The sequence below is a fragment of the Acipenser ruthenus genome, chromosome 34, assembly GCF_902713425.1.
Source record: "Acipenser ruthenus chromosome 34, fAciRut3.2 maternal haplotype, whole genome shotgun sequence".
NCBI classification, from domain to species: domain Eukaryota; kingdom Metazoa; phylum Chordata; class Actinopteri; order Acipenseriformes; family Acipenseridae; genus Acipenser; species Acipenser ruthenus.
Window position 1 is genome coordinate 6254310 of NC_081222.1, and position 19248 is coordinate 6273557.

The 19248-nt window shown below is 41.1% G+C and overlaps 1 protein-coding gene across 1 annotated transcript in view; it reads right to left on the reverse strand.

The window, feature by feature from the left end:
* Positions 1-4998: 4998 nt before the first annotated feature.
* The window catches only part of LOC117402159 (adhesion G protein-coupled receptor L1-like), a 267345-nt gene continuing 253095 nt past the window's right edge, over positions 4999-19248 (reverse strand). Inside the window, exons 23-24 of the mRNA XM_059006982.1 lie at positions 7411-7428; positions 4999-6363 (exon numbers count right to left, since the gene is read on the reverse strand). Of these exons, the coding sequence (XP_058862965.1) occupies positions 5555-6363; positions 7411-7428 (827 nt within the window). The 3' untranslated portion in view covers positions 4999-5554. The remainder of the gene's footprint in view (positions 6364-7410; positions 7429-19248) is intronic.

A 19248-nucleotide genomic window follows, 5' to 3' on the forward strand; every position in this document is an offset into this window, starting at 1 on the left:
TGAAAAATGTTGCGAGAATCTCTTACACATTAGTCATGGGTGAAATAAATGTATTTTTGTAGGATGGTACAGAGGGGAAAAGAGAGCCATGAAGTTCGCTTTCCCAAGAATTTGGCGGGAACCCACTGACCACTCAAGCAACTGCTACTTCTGCATGGTGGACCCTTCCAAATGTCGGACTGGCAAGAATGCACCTGCTATCACGTATCCAGACCTTCCTTCATCCATCGCCCCGGTGCCACACTGCCATGAGCTCCCCGTACCCACTCCTCCGGAGAGAGAGCAGCCAGTCAGAATCGGCAGCCTTCAAGTACCTTCAAGACTTCTTCCCCAAGCTGTCTGAGGCAAAGGTCAAAGCTGGTGTCTTCATCGGACCACAGATGAAGAAGATCCTGGAGTGCAATGAATTCCCCAAGAAGCTCACTAGTAAGGAGAAAGCAGCTTGGAACAGCTTTGTCGCAGTGGTTCGGGGCTTCCTGGGCAATCACAAGGCTGAAAACTATGTGGAGCTGGTTGAGACTCTGGTGAAGAACTACGGCACAATGGGCTGTAGGATGTCCCTCAAAGTCCATATCCTTGATGCTCATCTTGATAAATTCAAGGAGAACATGGGAGCGTACTCGAAGGAGCAAGGCGAGCTTCCACCAGGATATACTGGACTTTGAACGCCGCTACCAAGGACAGTATAACGAGAACATGATGGGAGACTACATTTGCGGGCTGATTCGTGAAAGTGATTTACAGTATAATCGTAAATCTCGAAAAACTACTCACTTCTAAATCTTTTGTAGTCATTTTTGTATTACTTTAGTATAAATACATGTTAATTTGGATTCATATGTTGTTTTTTTCTGACTTTATCTGAACGAAAAGACACAAATTTGCCCGTTTTCTCATTGGAAATAGGTAAATTTCAAAATATCACTGTCCTGGTCACAAAAGCAAAGTTTGTTGGGAATAATAGCCATTTTCTATACTTTTGAGGCATAAGCAATTAGGAAATAACACTTACTACCCAGGAACAAAAATTGTGTTACATAGTGAATCGCTTTCTATTTGCCAAAGGTATTATAAATTATCCAAAATAGTCTGCATTACGTTACCATTTACTTCCCATCCCAGCATAATTGTGTGCCATTTAAAATGTTTACAACATCAAAAACATTAATCTCAAGATAAAACTATAATTACTAACAATGATCAACTTTTTATTAAAGCCAACATAAAAATTATCCAAAGGGACTCGGTATAATTTTCTGTCGCCTTGCACTTTCTATTTTCTTCCTTTGTTTTTCTTTTATAGGAAGAATTTTAACCAGTCGAGAAACGATACACAAGATAATCTGGATGTGCTCCTCGAAAACAAAATTCAGCCAGACGCTTTTGCTTTTACTAAAATGCAGCCTCGACTAATTAAAACAAAAACTGTGAAGTATGAGCATTGTGATTATTATTCATGTTAACTGGAGCTATTATACTTCTAAAATATGCAGAAAGACTGTGCTTCACGGATTTAGTAGTCAATTATACGAGGAGTTGCAAACTGCAAAGTTCATGAGCAATGCAGAGCGCTCCATAGGCAGAATGACGCCTGCTTCACCTACCCTTATATCAGCATGGAAATCTGCTTAATCGAAATCACACACGTGATACACTATACTAACTTTTGAGCTGCTTTTTTTTTTTTTTTTTTTTTTTAATTTAGTCGTCGCCAATTATTTTTACCCCGGTTTTCACCCCAATTTAGCATGCCCAATTATTATCTGTATCCCCGGCTCACCGCTCGCAACCCCCCCGCCGACTCGGGAAACGGAGGCTGGAACACGCGTCCTCCGAAACGTGCTCCTTCCAAGCCGTCATTTTTCGCACTGCAGATCCACAGCAATGCCACCAGACCTATTGTGCCGGAGGACAACACAGATCTGGCGGCTCCGCTGCAGAGCCACAGGCGCCCTATCGGCCAGAGGGGTCGCTGATGCGCGAACTTTTGAGCTGCTTAACAAAAAAAATGTATGCACAGTGGTTTAGAGATAATATATACCGTTAAAAAATTAAATTCATCATGATTATTTTTATTGTTGCATTTCATCATGCGTACCCCTTATGACCCTTGAAGTTCCCCTGGTTGAAAACCTGCCTGTCCTAAGGTAACATCAGGTACTCGAAGATCAGTGCTAATCCAGTTCTGTGAATCCAGATGGATGTCATGAAAAGTACTGGCATCCATTCAGTGTATGGTACCTTTTTTTACATTTCAACAAAGCTACTAGGGGGAGTGAAATTGAAACGAACAGAGGATATATAGACTTATGGTCACCACTGTGTATTGACAGAATTGAAACCTGTAAGCACATTTTGCAGTTATTTGATATCAGATATATGCACTGCTAATTGACTCTATCTTCATAATGTCTATTTCCAATCCAGGAAGCACAGTTCACACATTCTCACGGAGGGTGAACGTTTTTTTTTTTTTTTTTTTTACGAATCCCTACAGATTTTCTCACATGGTTTGTATATGCTTGATGAGTGTTTGTTGTTTTTTTCTCTTTATGAATTCTTTTGGTTTCTGAGTGGCAGATAGCAAGAGCAACAGCAGTTGCTGCTGTAAGATTTTCATGTGCATGTTTGTGTCATATTAAAGCAGACTAGATGCATTCAGATTTATGCATCTGGACTTACCAAATGGTCTTCAACGGCAATGCAGTGGCACGTCAATGGCAATGGTAGCACATAAAGCAGCTACAATGCTCATTTTTCAAATTGTTATCATTTTGACTATATTATTAGTCGGATCACAATGGTGTGAACCATTATCCATGTAATCCATTACTGCACCACGGTACCATATCAGAATTAGTTAGGTTGCTACCAGTCAGGACCGTAGTGTAGTATTTGTTGGCAATGCTGTGGTCTGCTAATGGTTCGGCTAGGGTTTCTATACTAGAGTTTAATAGACTGGGATTATAACGGGATCCAAATGGGATTTTTGGTCACACCTTGAATTTTTTTTTTTTCACACAAAATTAAATCTGGATTTATGACCAGACAATATTGTTTATTATGATATAGGGTGTGGACTGCAGAACATGATGGAGGTTACTAGCTGCAGAGAACACTGTAGACCAGGTCACAGAGGTGTGCAGAACATGATGGAGGTTACTAGCTGCAGAGAACACTGTAGACCAGGTCACAGAGGTGTGCAGAACATGATGGAGGTTACTAGCTGCAGAGAACACTGAAGACCAGGTTCATTTTCTTTAGATATGTGCATTTATAGCTACTCTGCCGCTCAGGCACTCTGAAGCCGACAATTGATCCTTGGGCCCTGTCCTCTAAATTTAGCACCCAACAGTGGACTATCCAGTCCTAATTCTGCACTCTGAAAGGCTTTGTTCCAAATAAATAAATAAATAATAAAAAAATAAAATGCTAGCAGTTATTTTTTTTCTTAAAGACAATACTTTTTACAAAAAAAAAAAAAAAAAAAAATCAGAAAAGGCAATTATTTGAATAACCCTTCCACAGAGCTTGAGGGAGAAATTTCGAACATTTGAACTTCCTTTTGACCCTTGACCAATTTCCATGATCTGACAAACTACACAGGACAACCAGTGCTTTAGGATTAGGATTTCTTCAGGGAAATACACTACAATTATATCAATTTAGCCTCTATGTGAAAACATTTGGAAGTCCCAGGATACCCACAAGAAATTAGCTTAGTATTTAGGAAACTCCCAGGACTCTGGCTGTGATAAACAATTTAGCATCAGTAACTAAGGTTCAAATACTGAAACCCCCCTCTCCCAGCTCTGCATCCACCCCAAAACCCAACATTCTGCCAAACTGGGCCTATAATAGCCACCAACAACCCTCCCATTTTCTCTTACTAAGCACTTCCTGTTTGGGAATGTCAAAGGTCACACATTTACAACATGTAATGGATTATATTACATAAAAATTGTGCCAGAAAGGTATTTTTGTTTGTTGTTTTTTTCCTTGTATGCAAAAATCCTCATCTCTCCTTCTCATTCAGAGGGGAGGGGTGATTCACTTGGGTCACAAACTCTACATTTTGTTATTGTGCGATACAGAAATGTACTTTTGTCCTATTTACAGATTCCAATAATAAGAATAATAATAACAATAATAATAATCATAATAATCATACTCAGTTTCATCTTTGTAATGAAGTTCCAAAGATGCTCCATAGTTCCGATCCTCTTAATTTATATTTTCAGAGAACAACAGTGTCATAGCACAGGAGTTTGGACCAGCACATACAAATGTGTGGGGACAACTGCGGGCTGCAGCAAGCTACCAGTGCTACAGATAGGAATCCATGAACAGAGGCAAAGGCAACCTTCGTTCCAGGGTCCATACACAAGCATGGTGGCAGACAAGCTTGACTTCTCTTGATCTTCTTTCTCAAACCTCAAGATGCAATTCTTGAAATTCCAAAAGTATGACGCAATAGAAAGAACTCTGAATTGCATTCTGCAGGCCTGTTGAGTGCTGTAACTCTTTACTGAAGGACCTTGTCCTGCCTTGCTGTTCTGCTTGTGAGGGTGGCTGCTTGGGTTTTTGACGCAAAATGATGTTTACAATTTTCTTACCTAAGCATTTCTTTCTTTCACCGTATACCTATTGGTGCAAGCCAAGGTTATTCCTGTCTGGGTCAACCTTTTGGTTGTTCTGGACGTTTCCCAAGAAGCACTTGGCCCAGGATTAGGGATTTCCCTTCCTTACTGAGATGTCATGTTTTGAATTATTTTTGGCAACATTTATAGATTCAGAATCATTCGTGCATCCTGCCTCCCAAACCAGATGGCTTTGTTTCTTTTTATTTTTACAGGATCGCTGCTCATAGTTTGTTAACTTTTTTGTTGGTGTTTACAAATATAAAATAAAGATTAAACTTTTAAAATCTGGACTCCCCATTCCCTGGTTACCTTCTTGTCCCCCCCCATCCCCCCCCCCCCCCCCCGAGAAAATGCTTACAAAAGAACTGTGTGCTTTCTTGGGCAGAGACAAATGGAGAAACAAACTGATTTAGATGCCAGTTTTTTGCAAAAAAGGCAGGAAACGGGAATATCTGTGCTTTTATTTCAGAGGTTCTAGAACTTTAAAAAGTGGTTTTCTTGGTCTTCGAACAATGACCCGCAAAGAAAGGAAACAAGATGGCAGACAAAAAACACCTAAGCCAGAGGTAGCGCTTTCTTTTTCTTTCTTTCTTTCTTTCTTTCTTTCTTTCTTCTTTCTTTCATTGTCCCTCGAAATTCACTGCCTTGTGTTTATGTTTCTAATCACTACTGTAAAATGAAATCTGACTGAGAATAAGGCAGCCTCCCCCCACTCCCCCACACCTGCGGCAGTAGCAAGTTGTTTGTGGGGGGCCCTAATCTGGTGAAATCCCAATTACCTCAATGTAGTGTTTTGGGGAGGAGGAAGGAAGAGGAGGTATGGAGGATCTGAAGACAGTCTTGTTGGTATCTTTGAGGTCTGTTCCTGCCCCGACTCCTCTCTCATTCTCCCTCCCTTGGCCCTTCTGGCATCAGAGGCTGGTCACAAGCTGCATCTGGCCATCTCCTTCTACCATTCCCCCTTCCAGACCTACTTGCACCAGGTAACCCTCCCCACTAAGCCTCCGAGCCTGGGACTGGTAGTAGGCTTGAAGCTGCCCTCGAGGCACTAGCGCCGGCCGGCTGCTGCTGAAATAGAGCTCATCAGGGGCTTGGGCTGAATGAGGAACCACTTCCACTGCTTCAGGGCTACTGTCTGGATACGGGGAATCCCGAAGGTTGGTCATACTGGTGTAAAGAGAGTCTCTGTTTGGGGACTGAAGCTGGCCCTCAATTCCTTCAGTCAGCTCGGCCGTATAGCTTTCTGACTCCTCTGGGTCACTCTGATAGAGGATAGACTGTGCCCTCTGCAGGAGCAAAGGTTCCTCCAAAGCTTTGTACATCAGCTCGATATCGATGCTTTCCTGCTCGTGAGGAGCATCTGGGACTATGGCGTCATCCTCGCTGCCACCGGCCCCAGGATCGACACCTCCTCCCAGGCCACTGCTCCCGCTGTGCCCCTTCACTAGACTGCCTTTCTCTCCCCCAGCCCCACGCAGGTTGTTGTGCACCAGCTCGGAGATAATCATCTTTTCAAATGCGGCGGCATCACTCAGGTTGCGTCCTGTTCTAGGGAGAGGAGGGGGCCCCCCTGGGCTGTTACCGCTGCTCCCCAGGAAGTCACAGCCCCCAGCACCGCCCACTCCAGCTCCACTCCGCAGGGAGTAGCTGTTGTTGAAGTTCCCGTTTAAAGGCAGGGTTTCCATTCCACAGGTGTCACGGCTTTTGGACAGGGTGTTTTCTGAAGAAAGAAAGAAAGGTATTCAATTGAATGTATATTGTATAAACAAACAATCCTATTTAGTCTTATATCACTATAAAGGCCCCACTTAATTCTTTAAATGCAAATCACTCCCATAACAAATTTATATATATATAAAAAAAAATACTGTAAATGTATTTGATAGCTGATTCACAAAGAATTAACTCATACGTTTTTAAAGATAATGTATTTGTTGCAACAAATGTCCCATCAGTATGAAGTGCATACCTCTTTTAGGCAACATTTTGTTGTTATATATATTGTTATATTGTTGACTTAATAGAGAGTTTTCATGTTAGTTCCTTTATGTTGCTCTAATATTATTAATTATATTTTAATTTTACAGTACACAGTTCTGTTACATATTTAACTTAATTACTATTTACTGCAAGCTGACCACCATCTTTCAGTTTAGCTAACGAAGGATATTTATTGTCTGAAACGTCCTGAATATTTTTTTTTTTTTTTTTTTTCTGCACATTCATCAATTATTATTATTTTTTTTAACTTTATTTTGCATTGCAGTTAAATCTTCTTTTTCCATTATTGATCTGTTGCTACCCCTGGTTACCCATGCTTTCAGTTAGTGTTGGTCATTCCACCTGAAGGATGTACCACCCCTTCAATGGCTTCTTTCTGGCCATTAACCAACAAGCTGCTTCCCCTATTGACTGACATGCTTTCAGCCAGCAACATTTTTTGGCCCAGAAGACACTACTGACGTGAAATGACCCAGTGTAACTGATACCCTGAAAATAAGGTGTATAAACTGAGCACTTTCTTTAACCTAGTGTAGTAGCAGATAGCACATTTTAAAATGAAAATACATGTTTGCTTTAACATGTGTTTCTTTCAAAACTGCACCATGGATACCTACAGTATGTAGCTAATAGAAGATTTTTTGAAATATTCTAATAGATACAATCACTTTAATGCACTCTGTTCAATTGTAAGACAGTGACTAGCAGGCTCATTTAGACTGGGGGCCTTGTGCTTGACAGGCAAAGTTCAATGGGAGTGACGTACTTGGGTCTCTGAAGGTTCCTGGTGAACCAGCGTCGATGGAGGGCAAAGGAGAGAAAAGAGAAGAGAACAAGAGAGACAGTCAGACAGGCGGACAAATCTCCCTTGACATCTAGATTAATAAGTAATCAAAAGCTGAAATAACAAAAGCAGGAAGGCTGACCCTGGCACAGCACAAACCTCAATGTGCATGCAGCCATTACCACAGACAAACAAGTATATACCGGATATTGATTGAGAGCTGTGGTACTCTTAACACAGATGAACTCCCACATTAATCACATTGAGACAGCTCTTCATTTTACAAAACCAAACAAACAAAGCAATATTATAACACGGCCCAAATGGTCCTATTCATTTCAATGGGAGACCTCACAGTCTATAAATATAACAAACAAAAGAACTGGTGGGCTTCCCTTATACAAGTTCCCCAGTGTAATGAAACATAATGAAAGCATGATAAAGCACAGGTAAGCGTTGTAAAGGACAGAGAGGTATTAAAGCATAGCAAAATACAGTGGTAACTTTCTAAGTGTTATCACCTCTGAAGATGAAAATGTATCATGTCAACAGTTTTTAAAACTGAATTGTCCACTTTATATTAATAAAACAATAAATACATTAAATTCAATATTTTAAATTTAATATATTAATGAATTTCCCTCAATGTCATCTTTCAAATCTCTAAATCCCCATGTGATGAGCCTGTGAAGCCCCAGACTTTCATATCAGATGCAGTCAATCAGTACGTTCTGATACTGGGGTTGAGATGGAGCTTCACGATCAAGGGAAAAATAAACAAATCCCCTGGGCCGGATGAGATCCTCCCAATAGTACTCAAAGAAATGATTTACAAACTGCTAACCAAGATCATGCAACAGTCTCTTGACACAGGGGTTGTACCGACAGACTGGAAAATTAGAAACCTAATACTGACCCACAAAAAGGGAGACAAAACCGAACCAGGTAACTACAGACCAATAAGCCTTACTTCTATTATATGTAAACTTATGGAAACTATAATAAGATCCAAAATGGAAAATGACCTATATGGTAACAATATCCTGAGAGACAGTCAGCATGGCTTTAGGAAAGGGAGATCATGTCTAGCTAACCTACTTGATTTTGAGGCTGGCAGATCGCTACAAGAAAGATTATATATATATATACACACATACATACATACATACAGTGCCTATAGAAAGTCTATACCCCCTTTCAAAATTTTCACCTTTTGTTGCCTTTAAAATTAGTTTTTTTTTTCATTGATCTACACATCCTACTCCACAACTTCCAAGTGAAAAAAATATTCTATAAATTTGTAGAAAATGAATTAAAAATAAAAACTGAAATAGCTTGGTTGGATAAGTGTTCATCCCCCCTTGTAATAGCAATCCTAAATTAGCTCAGGTGTAACCAATCGCCTTCAAAATCACACACCAAGTTAAGTGGCCTCCACCTGTGTTAAATTGTAGTGATTCACATGATTTCAGGATAAATTCAGCAGTTCCTGTAGGTTCCCTCTGCTGGGTAGTGCATTTCAAAGCAAAGACTCAACCATGAGCACCAAGGAGCTTTCAAAAGAACTCGGGGACAAAGTTGTTGAAAGGCACAGATCAGGGGATGGGTATAAAAAAATATCAAAGGCCTTGAATATCACTTGGAGCATGCTCAAGACGATTATTAAGAAGTGGAAGGTGTATGGCACCACCAAGACCCTGCCTAGATCAGGCTGTCCCTCCAACCTGGATGAGGTCAATGACAACTTTGCAAGAGCTACAGACTTTTATGGCCAAAACTGGTCAAAGTGTGCATGTGACAACAATATCCCAAGCACTCCACAAATCTGGCCTGTATTTTACTCAAGATAGACCGCCTTGAATCCGTTTGAAGTATGCAAAAAAAACACTCAGGAGATTGAGTTGCCATGTGGAAAAAAGTTTTGTGGTCTGACGAAACTAAAATGGAACTTTTTGGCCTAAATTCAAAGCATTATGTTTGGCACAAACCCAACACAGCCCATCACCCAAAGAACCCTACTGTGAAGCATGGTGGTGGCAGCATCATGTTATGGGGATGTTTCTCATCTGCAGGGACTGGGGCACTTGTCAGGATAGAATGGAAAATGAATGGAGCAAAGTACAGTGAAGTCCTTGAGGAAAACCTGCTACCCTGTACAAGATAGCTGAAACTGGGACGGAAGTTCACCTTTCTGCATGACAACGACTCAAAGCAAACAGCCAAATCTACACTGGAGTGGCTAAGGAACAAAAAGGTAAATGCCCTTGAGTGGCCCAGTCAGTGCCCCGACCTAAATCCAATTGAAAATTTGTGGCATTACTTGAAGATTGCTGTCCATCAACGCTCCCCAAAACATTGGGCAGCTGGCTCTTTGAGCTAAAATATATACATATATCTATATCTATAGTAACACAGCCTTCCGGCTAAGACTCGTTTGCACCCTTTAAACCTTTGCGGGCTGTGAGAATTCTACCATTTTGAGGACCGTCTGAGATAACTTAACTTTAGAGCATGTATCAGACCAAATATCTACTTTCTAAAAAGCTGTTGCTCTGCAGATTACTAAATAAATAATTTGTTCTATGATCAAGTATACCCACACTGACCTAGTTTGAATGTGACAAAAAAGTTTAAATTATTTTTTCTTTAGAAATCATGAGTGTAATTTATTGAACTCCTATTTAAAATATGTACCTATGGTAGCCACACACTACAATATATTTTTTAATATCATGTATGACCTTGATTTTATACAAAATTGTTTGACAGGTGCACGTTTTTACCTTTTTGAGAAGCAATTGGCAGGGTTTTAGCTTATTATGTGAGTTAATAAATACTATATTATAATAACTAATTAATAGCTATAAAAGTAATATTACATTGGACCAAATTAATGAATGTCAAAAAGGAAAATAATGTAAAAAATAATAATAAATAAATAAATAAATAAAGGGTAACACTAGCAACAGCAAAGTCTGATGCAATATTGCACGTGTGACACATTAGCCTACACTAAACAATTGGACAATGTACTAGTCTATTTATAACCAGGGCTTATTTCACATAACTAACTATTGAAAACTAAACAAGCAAAACTGTGATGTTCCCAGGCTCATCTACTTCAGAATCTTCATATCGGTGTGAAGAAGTTCATAATTCAGGGGATATTCTACTCCTGCTGGCATTCATTCCATCAACATCTTAGATAAAAATGTCTTCTACCACATTTCTACCATATTTGGATCAGTAAGCATTCTGGGTTGTGCAAAATGATTTAGAAACCTCTCCGGTAAAGAATTGTGCTTTGACGCCATGGTCTACGGTAATCTCGAGTAAACACTGCAACCATAGATACTGAAATATGCTGCACTACATAGAAAAACTCAACTCTATTGGTTAGGGTCTTCAGTGAAATACATTTGGATTGGTTTGTCATGCCTGAAGTTTGTCACACAGATATTTCACTACAGTAAATGTTTTGTTTGTTTATAAGCATTTTGGTGCTTGTAGAACACACTGTGGTCACTGAATCGCTCGACAGAAAAAAAAAAAACGCTGCTAAAAAATGAAATAGAAATATTGATCTTGAACTACAGACCAGACTAACTGTTTGTTTGATTGTATGAAATCTGACGAAGGTTTTTATGCTAATTTGAAAAAAAAAAACAAAAAACATACTTGTCACAGCAAATTCGTCTGAAATTAAAACAATATAAAACAAAACACCTCACTCCCACGTGGAGTTCTAAACTATACTTTTCTTCAAATTCTAACTATATCGGATGGCTAAGCTGTTTACCGATTGCAAAAACACTTGTTTCACACACACAGTTTACAAGTTTAACCAGAACACTAAAGTTCACACAGGACTTCAGCCTTCACACAGCTAGCCCTGACTACAGGGTTTCCCTGACTCCTATCCAGGGCTTGATCAGCCTCAGGTGCTTCACATTAAATTACAGCCAGGTGAAACTCATCCTGGCTCACTCCTGTGGCATTCTGGGGGATATAGTCTTATATCCAGCCCCAAGACTATATATGTGTGTGTGTGTGTGTGTGTGTGTTAAAAAAATGAATGATAAATAGTCTGCACAGGGCATTTGGAATTACTACTCAGATAGTACAGACATGTTAAAACAAAGCAGTGATTTACACTTTTTGGTCTGAGATTTTATAAAGTTTTGAAGGACATGTCTGTGTCTCATCTCGCCTGCTTTTGTATTGAATGACACCACAATTAATTAGGTCTGTGTAGTAACTAATGCCCCAAATAAAATGGTAATCATGATCACATCTCGAATGGGGTTTTAATAAGCATCACAGCACATTTACATCCAGCCAATTCTGGAATGTCATTGTAATTAATGAGCCTGATGCTTCTTGGCCTTGCTGCAATGAAAAGTGACTGGCCATGGAGAACACCAACCACACTCCTCACATCTCAATTACATTAAATAAGAGGCTACACTTGGCATGTCATTTATTACACTGTGCTCCTACTGTAAATTACATATCGCACCCCAGAGCTACAGACTGCTTTATGCAGTATATATTGCACTACTAGGAGTAAATGCATACAAAATATATGTGATTTATAGTGGAGTTTATGTACAAATATGAAAACGTTGATCATAATGATCATAACCTAACGTTCCTTTTCAGGTACAAAATGTAACTATTACTAAATGGGTCAGTATACCAAAGATTGCTGCACGACCGGAATGCTACAAGGTTAAGCCAAGGCTGCCTTGTGCGTTACGATTCAGGACCCCAGTAACAAGTAGCTAGGGCTAAAGAATTGAGGGAGAAACTCACCTCTATGCCTGTGTTGTAAGGGTTGACTCAGAAGCCACCCTTAACACTAGTTCCAAGCCAGAGTTTTGAGGATCCACGACATTTAGTCTGTAGAACCTAGTAAAGGTATGGAAAGTAGCCCACACCGCTGCATTGCAAATGTCCTTTACAAATGCACCTTGGAATAAAGCCCATTAAGTTGCCATGCCCCTGAAGGAATGGGCAGTGAGCTTTCTGGAGGGGGCCAGCTCATAGGCAGTCCTGCCTGTGTCTGTTATTCATTTGGACAGCCTCTGCTTAGACAGGACTTGCCCATGGGACTGCCTCCAACTTTTTGTCCTGACAGCATAGTACGCCAGGACCTGTACTGAGCAGAGCGTATGGAGTGGCAGCTCCCTGTCAGACGAAGGAGGTGGGAGGGGAGGAAGCCTCCAATTCCACAGACATGGAATGCTGAGATAGTGTTCGGCAAAAGGCAGGATTAGTACTGAGCGTAAACCTTGTCCTGGCCTCTGTAAAACGTAAGCAGGCTCTCACTAAGGAGAAAACCTGCATCTCGCTCACCCGCTTTGTGAAGGTGATAGTAAGCAAATAGTCGCTTGAGCAATAATACTTCAGCTCAGCTGAATGCATGGGCTCAAATGGAGGCATCAAGAGTGCATTGAGCACCATGTTTAACTTCCAGCGAGGAACAATGTCCTTCATAGGCGGCCGAAGCCGCTGAACCCCTTTCAAAAATTGTCCCGCCAGGAAGTTGAGCTCCTGGGGAGGCAAGTCAATTTTAACAAACAGGTCCTGCAGAAATTGCAATATTACTGCCATGGGACAAGTCATGGGGTCGAACCCATGAGGCAGACACCACGTCTTTAAGACACTCCACTTGTACCCGTACTGGCAATGTGTGGACGCTGCTCTGGCATTTTGTAAGGTGTCAATAACCCTATTGGACAGACCCAGCTGGTTCAAATTCAGCCATTCAGGGGCCAGACCCAGAGCTGCAGGCTCGATGGGTCGCTATGCCATGAGATTCCCTGTGCCTGACTGAGCAGGTCACAGCCCTTGGGCAGTCTCCAGTCTCCTGGGCCTATAAGGGGCTACTAGGAGCACCTTGGCCCAGTCCTGCATGGTTTTCTCCAGACACAATGAGAAGGCATATAACAGTTGCCTTGGCCACTGGTGTGCTAAGGCATCTACCGCCAGTGGGTCCCTGCCTCGTATTATGGAGAGCCAGCAGGCCCGGACTGGCCATCTGGCAGCTCTGGCAAATGCCAGAGGGGCCGGTGCGTTAGTGGGCCGGTGATCATTTTTTCTTTTTTTTTTTGCTTTCACTATTGTGTATGCGTAGATTAATCAAATAGAAAAGACTTTGAATGACTTACTACATTAAGAACTCACCTAAAATAATGTCATTAAATACAAATTGAGGGGACTTCCCTCTCAGCAACTTTATTTAAAAAACACAGCGATACACACACACTCATGCGTGGCTTCTCCCTAATCCTGAGCCAATCAATGCATAATGTTGGGCCATCATGTGTTGACATATTAATAAAAAATAAAAAAGCAAAGACGTCAGAATTAGTAGGTCTGCACTCCCTGTTAGAAAGATGGATGAATCAAATAAACGAAAAGTCGGAGCCGAGAAAATTAGAGAAAAAAAGGCAGAATATTCCAGAAGCTGAAGCACAAAAATATGTTAAAATAACTCATTTGTTTAGTCGTCCCAGCCCTTCTCGACCATCATCATCAACTTCAATTTGGGAATCGTCATCTTGTCATCGTGGTGCGAATGAAATGTTAGTAAATGATATTCCTCATTCTGTGGCAGATATTCTTGATCCTGTGGCAGCTATTTCTGTTATTGAGCAACAATTTGCATAATTAGGTGATTTTGCATCTAATGTGAGTGCCGATCTCAAGGATAGCTAGCAGTAGGCTGATCCATAGGTCCTCTTTAACCCTTTGTGGTCCATTTATTCAGCGCGTCTCAGGCACGTGAGGTCCAATTTATTTTCACACGTGCAGTTTATTTTAGACGTGCTTTTTAAGTGGTTTTTTCACAGTAAAACAGGTTTAAAAGGCACTGCATATCAACAGGACACTCAGTACTGCATGTCCAGCCCCTCCCCACCCCTTGTTCTCTGTATTTTTCACATACCTCTTCATAGTCGTGCATACCGATAAATCATCTACTGATCACTCGTTTTATCACCAAACTCCTCAATAATGCGATCCAAGTCATTATTTTATTACTATAACATCTCAAAAAGCTCTGCAAATGTCTGTGATATTCTTTGAGCGCTGGATGCAGAAGTAGCTATCTTGTTTGTTTATGTCTGTGTTATCTCTGGTGCCGGGGCTATGTGTATGGCTCAGATCCGCCCCTTTTTTCTTCTTCTCTCGGCTCCTATCGGTCTCACTCGGCCATTGAATGGTTTTCTCAGCTTTTTGATGATGTCAGACAGGGTCTGACATCGGACCGGAAAGGGAAAATTGTAATGTCATAGGACCGCAAAGGGTTAATATTATTATTTTGCCTTGGCCAATAGACGGGGCTACACGTTTATAACTGCTTATTGTTTGAGGGTAGTCCTTTTATTTCATGAAACAGAAAGTTAGAAGAAAGAAGAGAAAAAGATAGAACAGTAGTAGTGAAGGTAGAAAGTAAGTTCGTCTGTATGTTCATCGACATGTCAAGTCTCCCGCATTGGACGTGAGACTCACACATTAGCGTTTAGGCAGTTAGCGTTTCAACCAATTGGCACAAAGCAATAATATGCAAAGGCGGGCGTTCTTGTTTTCAACCTATCTGTGATCGTATCAGCACCAAGCGCAGCGAGAGATAGTGTTTACTGTACTTGATGCTTTCGCTAACTGTGATGTTGGATGGCAAACTTTAAAAGTAAATTTCTAACTTTTAGAACGCCACATTTAAAACAATCGCACATGTGCATAAACTCTAGGTTGGACTACGCAGCATAAACTCCGGGTGAGATTTTGTGCAATTGTGTAATTTATAAATTCGGTGACGTGAATAGAAAATACATTTTAATTGAAGCTGCGGATTTGTCCCAATGCTAAACAAAACAATTGCGTTGCATGTTCGGTTTTGCCAAGATCATAATATTGCTACTGCATCATAAAGAAAATACAGCTGCATAAGGAGTATACCTTTCTACCACAGAAAATGTTCTTAAAAATTGCGTGAGTGGCTTATGAACAATAAGTACACAAGTTTTTTCTTATGCATATAATTTAAGTTAAAGCTGCCAATTTTCCTGGGAAAATATAAATCAAATTCTGTTTTTACGTAGCATGTGCCTGCAAACTGTACCGTATTACTGTATTACTGAGGGTTAAATATTAATTCATTTAGCTGATTGAAGTGTTTCATGTGCAATATTAAGCAGTGTACATTTTAAAACAAAAAATCTTACGCAATGACCTAACACACCACCTGGAAAGTCTCTTTGGCCTTGAGTCTCTCTCTTTGGGGCTGTGAATCTCACTCTTTGGGGCTGTGAATCTCACTCTTTGGGGCTGTGAATCTCACTCTTTGGGGCTATGAATCTCTCTCTTTGGGGCTGTGAATCTCTCTCTTTGGGGCTGTGAATCTCTCTCTTTGGGGCTGTGAATCTCACTCTTTGGGGCTGTGAGTCTCACTCTTTAGGGCTGTGAATCTCACTCTTTAGGGCTGTGAATCTCTCTCTTTGGGGCTGTGAATCTCACTCTTTGGGGCTGTGAATCTCACTCTTTAGGGCTGTGAATCTCACTCTTTGGGGCTGTGAATCTCTCTCTTTGGGGCTGTGAATCTCTCTCTTTGGGGCTGTGAATCTCACTCTTTGGGGCTGTGAATCTCACTCTTTGGGGCTGTGAATCTCACTCTTTAGGACAGCCAACCCTTGGCATCTCTGTCTTGCATATAAAAGCGTGTTAATATTACCTTGGATATTACCTCCTAAATGTCTGCGTTAATAACATATTATTAGCTACTGACATAAATAAGCAAACAAATTGTACACTGTATTGCAGCAGTGTGGAGCAGTATGGCAGCAGTGTGAAGTAGTGGTTAGGGCTCTGGACTCTTGACCGGAGGGTTGTGGGTTCAATCCCCAGTGGGGGACACTGCTGTTGTACCCCTTGAGCAAGGTACTTTACCTAGATTGCTCCAGTAAAAACCCAACTGTATAAATGGGTAATTGTATGTAAAAATAATGTGAAATAATGTATAATGTGATATCTTGTAACAATTGTAAGTCGCCCTGGATAAGGTCGTCTGCTAAGAAATAAATAATAATTCCAAATATGTCTGTAGGTCTTCTGTGGTTTATGTATAGTTACAGCAAACAGTAAAACAGTCCTGCCACATGCCACAGGCAGGGAGGTAAAGCGACAGGAGGCTGACTCCATGTCCATCCACACAGGGCCGTCCAGCCGGGGGTGAAAATGTGAACAATGTAATAGATTTCGGATATTAGCCGACCAATAATAAAATTGAAAGTTAGGCAGAGCCATACCCACCCCCCCCCCCTTGGTTTCATTCTTTGTAGGAAATCTTTCCGAATTCTGGGAGACTTCTTATTCCAGATAAACAAAGAAACCATCCGATCAAGTGTATTGAAAGAACTTTTAGTAATAAAAACAGGGATACATTGAAACAGGTAGAGTAACTTAGGGAGTGTGTTCATCTTGACTGAGTTGATGTGACCTGCCAGAGAAAGTGGTAGGGTGGACCAGCGAAGAAAGTCTTGTTTAATACGCTCTAGTAGGGGAGTAGAGTTAAATTTAAACAGTTTGTTGTATGAGCGTGTGACTGTGACCCCCAAGTAAGTAAAGCTTTCGGATGCAATTTTGAAAGGGAGATTCTCAAGGGGACAGCGACGAGCTGCCAAGTTGATAGGGAACAATTCACTTGTGTAGGTTAAGTTTATATCCAGAGAACCTGCTAAACTGCTCCAGTATGACTAAGGCATGGGGGAGGGAAGACATAGGATCAGAAATATATAAAAGAAGGTCATCAGCATAAAGTGACACCTTCTGCTCGCGCAGAAGCTGTAGGGGAGGAATATAACAGCTTGATCCATGAAATAAAATTGTGACCAAAGCCAAACCTATGTAGAGCAGCAAACAAGTAGTCCCATTCAACACGATCAAAAGCTTTCTCTGCATCTAATGAAAGAATAACCTCAGGCAGGGGAGAAGAGGGAGTATATGTAATATTGAACAGGCGGCGAAGGTTAAAATAAGGGTATCTGGTCAGAGAAGACAATAGAGGGGAGAACCGACTCAAGACGGTGTGCCAGGGTCTTAGCAAGAATTTTAAAGTCTGCATTAAGCAGCGAAATGGGGCGGTAGGATCCACAATCAAGAGGGTTCTTATTCTGTTTAAGCAGTACCGAGATAGAGGCTTGGCACAGCGTAGGCGGTAGGGACATAGATGTAAAAGATTCAGCAAACATGGTGCTCAATAAAATTATATGGGAAACCCAACTGGGCCAGGAGATTTACCACTCTGCATTGACCTAATAGCTTGAGTTATTTCATCTGGGGCAAAGGGCTCCTCCAGGTGGGCTTTTGAGTCAGGATCCAACGCTGGAACAGGAAGGCTCTCAAAAAAAGAATCGGTTAATACGGGATCGGCAGGTGATTCCGATTTGTAAAGAGAAAAATAAAATGTTTTAAATTGATCATTAATCTCCTGCTGGTCAGTTGTAGGCAGACCTGATTGAGAATTTATTTGTGGGATCAAATGTGAAGCAGCAGATTGACGCAGATGATGTGCTAAAATTTTGCTAGCCTTGTCACCATGTTCATATAGTGCATGCCGTGATCTAATCATTAATTGCTCTGCCTGTTTAGTGGAGAGAAGGTTGAATTCAGTCTGTAGGGACAATCGTTGTTTATAGAGTTCTGGAGGGGGAGAGAGAGCATGTTGCTGATCTAACTGCAAAATAAGATCAGTTAGTTCTGAGAGCCGCCCTGTTCGAAGCCTGTTGAGTCTAGCACTATAAGAGATTACTTGGCCTCGTAAATAAGCCTTTAAGGTTTCCCATAAAGTGATGGAGGACATCCCAGGTGTTGAGTTGGTATCTAGAAAGAAGTCTATCTGGGAAGAAATAAACTGGACAAAGTCTTGATCAGATAATAATAGGGGGTTGAGCCTCCAAGGGTGACGTGGTGCCACCTGCCTGTGAAAAACAAGCTCCAAAACCAGAGGCGCATGATCTGATATGACTATACTCTGATACGTACAAGAACGTACAATGGGAAGCAGTTTTTTGTCCAGAAAAAAGTAGTCAATACGAGAGTATGTTTGATGTACAGGAGAAAAAAAAAGAGTACTGCCGGGCAGTTGGAAAAAGAAAGCGCCACGGATTAGAAGCCCCATAAGTGTCAAGAATTGAACGAATAATCAGAGCAGATTTTGAAGGGGGTGCTGGATTTAGGCAGGAGCGGTCCAACCTAGGATTAAGAGTACAGTTCAGGTCCCCCCAAGTAAGAGGTGGTGTGTGTGCACATCAGGTAGGGAAGAAAGAAAGTTAGTGAAAAACTGACTGTCATCCCAATTAGGAGCATAGACATTAGCTAAAATTAAAGGGGTGTTATAAAGAGTACCTGTGACAACAACATAACGGCCATTTGGGTCCGCAGTCACCTGGGAGGCAATGAATGGAATGGATTTGTGTACTAAAATTGCTGCTCCCCGAGCCTTGCCATGAAATTTGGAATGAAATATCTGCCCCACCCAACTCCTGCGCATACGGGAGTGGTCCGAATTTCAAAGATGTGTTTCTTGCAGAAAAGCAATGCCCACTTTCAGTTGTTGAAGGTGAGATAACACTCGATTGCGTTTCACTGAGTGATTAAGCCCCTTCACTAGAGTTAGTACCAGCTACAGCAACCATCAAGATTTAGGGATGTAAAGAAAAAAATGTAGGATGAGATACAAAACAAAACAAAACAAAACCGGCATCTTAACCTCAGATCCCCTCCCCTTGACCAATATAAAAAAGAGACACGGCAGAG